Source organism: Cryptomeria japonica, unplaced genomic scaffold (genome assembly GCF_030272615.1).
Source record: "Cryptomeria japonica unplaced genomic scaffold, Sugi_1.0 HiC_scaffold_46, whole genome shotgun sequence".
Classification (NCBI taxonomy): Eukaryota; Viridiplantae; Streptophyta; class Pinopsida; order Cupressales; family Cupressaceae; genus Cryptomeria; species Cryptomeria japonica.
This window is the reverse complement of record NW_026728868.1, coordinates 21,899-28,619: the sequence shown is the minus strand read 5'-3', so window position 1 is coordinate 28,619 and position 6,721 is coordinate 21,899. Positions and strand designations below refer to the sequence as shown.

The 6,721-nt window shown below is 34.7% G+C and overlaps 1 protein-coding gene across 1 annotated transcript; it reads left to right on the top strand.

The window, feature by feature from the left end:
- Window positions 1-386: 386 nt before the first annotated feature.
- Window positions 387-1,237, top strand: LOC131078316 (putative germin-like protein 2-3). The gene is made up of 3 exons (XM_059215016.1): window positions 387-597; window positions 705-964; window positions 1,058-1,237. Exons 1-3 carry the CDS (start codon window positions 387-389, stop codon window positions 1,235-1,237), a joined length of 651 nt encoding a protein of 216 aa, XP_059070999.1.
- Window positions 1,238-6,721: the final 5,484 nt, after the last annotated feature.

Genomic DNA, 6,721 nt, shown 5'->3' with positions numbered 1-6,721 from the left:
TTGGAAGGTGAGCTCTCCCTTAGCTAGTTTAAAAACTATGTTTTGTAACCTTTCTTGTTGAATCAAATTGGGTGCTACCTTGATAGTGGAATAAAAATATTCATTCTCACATTTGGGTTAGAATTTTTATTGGACTTTTGAAATGGGTTGGAGTAAGTTGTTAATTTTTTTTATCAAATGGGTCCCTTGTAATGTTGTGTATATCAAGTTGATAAACGATGATGTTGTTGTGTTTAGAAGTGATTTGATTTTAGTTTTCTAAAAATATACATATTGTTTAAGGGTTGAGTTTGTTTCAGAAATAACTTATTGCTTGTGGTAATTTGCATTTCATAGACAAGAATTAGTCCTCGCAGAGTATTTAATTTTCCCGCTATATAATAGACATGTTATGGGCTTGTAATACACAATTCGACTACACATTCATATCCCGAGCTTTTCTGTCTGATTCTTCTGTGTCTCTATTTATAATGGGTAACCGCATGATTTACTTCACGTTGGGACTTTTCCTATTGATATGTTGTTACAGTGATAATGTCATGGCAGCGGATTCCGATCCCTTGCAAGATTTCTGCGTCGCAGACAAGGAAAGCATGGGTGAGTACATAACTTTTATATGACTTTCTTATTAGGCGAGTTGCTAACAAATTGATTAAGATAGAGTGGTGTGATATGATTTGTTGCGAACAAATTGATTAAAACAGTTAAGGTGAACGGGTTCGTTTGCAAAGATCCCAAGGATGTTTCGGCAGAGGACTTCTTCTTCGGGGGACTTGGGCAGGCAGGGAACACCGACAATGCAGTGGGCTCAAATGTAACGATGGCCAATGTTATGCAGATACCAGGCCTCAACACCTTCGGAATATCGTTGGTCCGTATCGATTACGCAGTGGGTGGAATAAATCCTCCTCACACGCACCCAAGAGCCACTGAAGTTCTTGTTTTACTGGAAGGCCAGCTTCTTGTGGGTTTCATTGACACCACCAACAAGTTTTTCAGCAAAACGTTGGAGAAGGGAGATGTGTTTGTGTTTCCAAAGGCACTTGTGCATTTCCAGCAGAATGTGGGGCATGAAAATGCGGTGGCCATAGCTGCATTGAGCAGCAAGCTTCCGGTAGCTCAGACAATCGCCAACTCTCTGTTTGCAGCGGATCCTCCACTCCCAGATTCCGTATTGGCCAAGGCCTTCCGCATCACCCAAGAGCTTGTCGATTTCATTCAGAAGAAATTTGCATAAGAATTTGCATTACCCAAGAGCTTGTCGATTACATTCAGGCCAAATTCCTCTAAGATTCTCAACCTGAATTCGCTGTGGTCTATGAAATAAAACGTGGGAAGACCATCTTTGTCATTTTTTTCTTTTCCTGAATAAAATAAATCTATTTAATCTCGTTATTTCTCTGCTGATGTATTATATATAGCATCGATTTTCAACATATATAACTCAAGAGTAAATTTCAAATTTTAATAATTTTGCTAATATTTCTAATTAATAATTTATTGATAACATGTTAAAGAATAAATCAAATGAAATAGATGGGATTCAAGGTATGCATCACAATTCATCTTTTCATCCATGCTCACCTTTCAAAGCTACGTCTCCCATTCATCACCATCGTACATTATTTATACATTTTACAAGTATCCTTAGGTAAACATTTGGAATGGTAAAGGCATTGCATTACTACACTATGATTCTTTAATGATAAGATTTTGTATTATGTGTATTACAATAATCTTATTGAATAAAATTCAAAAATTAAACTGAAAGAATTTTCGCTTGAATGGCTCTCATCATTATCTCATGGTCCCCATACACTCATTTGAAATTAGATATCACATTTTACGTCATTTTAGTAATAATATTTTCGTAAGAGTAACTATCTTTGATTTTTTAGAATGCAGAAGAGAATCTAATACTAAAATTCATTATTATTCAATGCGCTTTCAATCTTTGTATACTAAAATATACACAGGTCCAACTAATCGACAATGAATTTTATATATTATTCAAAAAAATCTTAGATAACGTGATTTAATAAATGTTTACTATAATAGTTATACACAATTTAAAAGCTTATGTTTAATGTGAAATATTTAATTAATAATATTAAAAAAAATTATGCTAATGTCTCTTGAAAACCTCATAATAATCTTTTCATCCTAATTTTTTATCAAAGAAGTCTTTAAAAAATGTCGAAAAATGCTCCTAGAAATGAGAAACATATAATATAGTGTATATTCAACGGACATAATATAATTTCCATCACACCTAATGTCAAAACCTGGATTTTCTAGTATAAACAGTAGCAGAATGATTGGGCCACATATAATATCCCTACCACATGCTTAGTCTTATCAATTTTGCCCCTTTAACATGGTTCAACCATGGCCTTTTTCTTGTATAGAATTGTATATGTATTGGAATTAATTGACTAGAGGTACTTTAGTATTCTTGTCCCTTAACTATGACTATGTTATGATTAATCCTATTAGATGATTTTCATTTTAAATTTGTAAATAATAGTTAATTATTCTCTTTTAAATCTTTTAATTTTACCAAATACCAAGATTTTGCTCATAATACAATTTATAATTCCATTTAGATTTTATAAGTATCTATTTTGATATTAATTAATATTTTTCTCATAGAGAAATACTACCAAAGAGGTAGCTCCCAATTACAGTTCCTACATTACATCAGACCCTCTACACATTCATACAGTCTTTCAATTTGCAAAGGAGAAAAAAATCCCCATATTTTCCAATGAACTAGCCACAGGCCAACAATGAAACCCTTTACTTCACTTTCCTATACAATTGGAGAGATCGAAATATTCTTTGCTTCCTATTAAGAGCTTCAACATGAAATATGCCTCCAATAAATCCATGTGTAGGCTCTATGGGTATAGCATCAGGCATGGCTAGTACCACTATCTTGTTTGGATCTGTAATCAATCTATTCCCATATGAGGAGCCCTAAGTTATGGTCCTCATGGCCTAGATGTAATTGGTAAAGAAGCGCTTGTATACAAATCCATCATCAAGGTGCCCAAAATTCCAAAATGCTTCTCCAATTATCTTTGTGAACACACACACAGTCATGGCCTTGCCTTTTTTTTCTAAAAGGTTTGGAAATATTTTCAACCATGGTCTCCTGTTTGCATTGGCATTATATTAAAAACATACATGACATATAATTTATGTTCCTTGGATAGCCCAAGTCCTTTGAGTATATCATCTCTAACACCCAAACCCTTCTCGAGGTTGGGAAAGCTTTACGCTTCGATCATCCTCTGAGTGGATGTTAGGATCCAATGCCCCTAAACTTGTCAAATTTTGATCAACTTCTATAGCTTGTCAATATAGTCTATTTGAGTCATCTACCATCACATCTTTTATCTTTGTGTGGATATACGATCAAACCTCTAGTACTTAGTTGATTCGATAAAGAACGTACAGTGCTATCAAATTGAGAATAGGACCCGGTCTTTTTATCCTAACCCCTTATGGTAATCAAAACATGGAATGGTAATCTTTTTTTTTTTTTTTCTTTTGTTATTATTTCCTCTAGCCCAGCCCACCTAGTAGTGTGTGAGTCTACCACCTTGTCTAGGGATTGAAAAACCACTTGGTTAGAAACAAGATCTGAAGCATTGTTAGCCTCTTTAAAAACATGCATAATAGAAAAAACTCCTAAGTTACCAAAATGCACTCAAATTTTGGAAGCCCAACTCTTGAATTTCAAATTGGTCGTGTCTTTCTTTGTAATTTCTTCAATACATAGCAATGAGTCAACCTCTACATTGATGTTTCAAAAAAAATTCTTTACATAACCATATGCCTAATGCAAGTGCCTCCATCTCAACCATATTGTTGGTTGTAGTACCAAGCTTGCTTGAGAGAGCCCACACACATTGCCCTTGACATTTTTTTATGATATAGCTTGTAACCGTTGACCATAGGTTACCATTTACTATACTATAAAAGTTTAACTTCAATCTTCCCTCCTCAGGGGTTGTCTAATTTGCCTCTCTCCTAATCTACCTTTCGTCTCCGAGCTTACCTTTGGGTTTTCTTAATTTCTGCCATCCCTTCTGCAGCTCCTCATTTCATCTAGAAAATTGCGTGTAAGTCTTTAAGCAACATTTAGTAATCACTACTTTGTAGATCTAAGTGTTTATCTTCCTTATTACTTCCTCTACTTGGATGTGGATCTTATTAAAGATCCTATTATTCTTTTGCTTCCACTCTAGTATTTAAGAAACAACAATCCACGAATCTGACCATAGTGATTTTTGTTGTTATTTTGGCCAACTTGTCATGAACTCAAAAATATCATCTTGATGAGGACCCACCCAACCCAAAAAGAGTTGAAGCTAGTCCCAACACTTTGTAGTAAATGGGAAACTAAGGGCTTCCATTCATCTTAACACAACATACATCAACTTTTTTCATTAATACCAATTGTCATTAATCTTGGGTCATCAAAATACACATGTCGAGCATCATCCAAATAAAATATTTGTCTTTAGGAAATATTACAGAGTGCTAACACAACACCACAAGTCATGTAGGATTAGATTGAACTACATTTTGGATAAAATTTCTAGTCCTGGATAAGTATTCACCTTTTTTGGATATGCACTAGGTAATTTCATCCCTTTGTTGTGTAATGCAGATCTGTCTTTGACTAAAGGCATTTTCCAAAACATGTTTTATTCCCTTTAGGATTGATAAAGTAGATAGATCTCAGGTGGTTAAGATGTAATCAGGACAAGTCTCTCTAGGATGAAGCCTCTCCCAGCATTACTAGTGGGCGCCCAATCCTGATTGATTCTCATCCATCTCTTTCACCCCTCCCCCCATCTCAGCATACCTCTCATAACTCCCCTAAGATTACCTATCCTAACCTCCATCCTAATTAACTCCCACTCCCCTTTAACACCATTCTTATCCTCTATTTACCCTACCTTCCAAAACCCTCACTTCCTACTTATCTTAAACTTACCTATCCACTACCTATATCTCCTCACCACCTCCCAACTTGCATTTCCTATACCCTAGATCATACTTTATATTCTAAAACCTCCCTTTATTTCCTTATTTACTACCATTTCCTACACCCTCACTAGCCTCTTATTTCCTTAAGCTAACCTATCCCCTAACTTCCATCCTACCCCTTTCTTTATCCTGTCCATCCTAACCTATCATCTACCCCTACCCTACCCCTATCTTACCCCCTACACCCTACACCCAACCTCTTATTAACTCTTTATAACCCATAGCCCCTATACTCCTATTTCCTAAACCCCTTACCACCTATCGTCACCCTTACCTTTCCCTTGTCTCTTGTAACTCCCCTTTATTCATTGTATCCCCCCCTTTTCCATCCACTTCACTCATTACCTTTGCCTTTACATCCCACTACCATGTCACACCTACTTGGGCCCCACTTTAAACTTTAAATTGGGAATTAAAAGCTTTTTTTAAAGAAATCTCTTTGTTGGGACCCACCCCAAGCTTTCAACATATAAATTTTGCAAGGTTTCAAGGCATTTTGATTTTTTTCGTGGCATTACTTTGGCCCCAATTTTGACTTAAAGTAGGGAGAATTCAAAAGTTTCAAAAAAAACTCTCTTTGTTGGCCCCACAAAGCAATAAGGATGTTGAAAATGTTTTTTTTTTAACTAGTGTGTGTGAAAGCAAAATGTTTTTCTAAGGTATTAATAATGCTACTTCAGCATAGAGTAAAGATCATTTTAAAATTCAAAAAAATAAAAAATAAAACAAAATTGAAAAAAAAATGAAAAATTGAAAAACACAAAAAATGAAAATCGTTAAAATTTGGCTAAGGCATGGAAAATAAGCATCGGTAGCATTATTAATTTTCAAGTAGTGCCTCTTGGTGTCACTGCTTCTTTTCAAGAAATGCCTCTTGATGTCACTACTTCTTTTCAAGCAGTGCCTTTTTAAGCGGTGCTTCTTGGTGTCACTACTGCTTTTAAGTAGTGCCTCTCAGTAGCGTTACTACTTTCAAGGGGTACCCTTCAATGTCGCTACTACCTTTTAAGAAGTGCTCATTAATATCATTACTACTTTTAAGCATTGCTTCTTGAAAGCATCGCACTTTTCGAGTGCACATGACTGCTTCGAACGATGCAAGTCGCTCAACGATTTCAATATTCAATTTCACGATGAGTAAGGAAAATTCGATCCTTCTTTTCTCAATTGACCAACATTAAATGGTTCAAAGCAGTAAAGTATTAATTTGGCTGAAGTGAAATCGATGATTTGTGATGAGTTATTTAATCAAAGGTGGCAACTCAATTTTAAACAAGAGCTGTGATACAGCTAGAGTCCCCACCAATTGCAAAAATTAGTAGAAAATAGAATATTGGAAAGATTTTGATTTTGTAGAAAATTTACTTGATAACAATATTATGACTATCAAAAATTTTGAGACTCGAGGCATTTCACAATGTATATGAATTTTAATACACAGATAAATTTAAATGGTCAAAGCTATAAACATTTCAAATTTAGACATAACTATGGCAATTTACATTTAATTGTCTACTTTGTAACGTATTTTTATTCTTAAGACAATTACAAGGATATGCTTTTCAACAACAATCATAAAATAAAGATATCAAAATTGCTATGTCAAATATTTTTGATATTTAGAACAAAACTTTAGATGGACAAATTTAATGTTTAA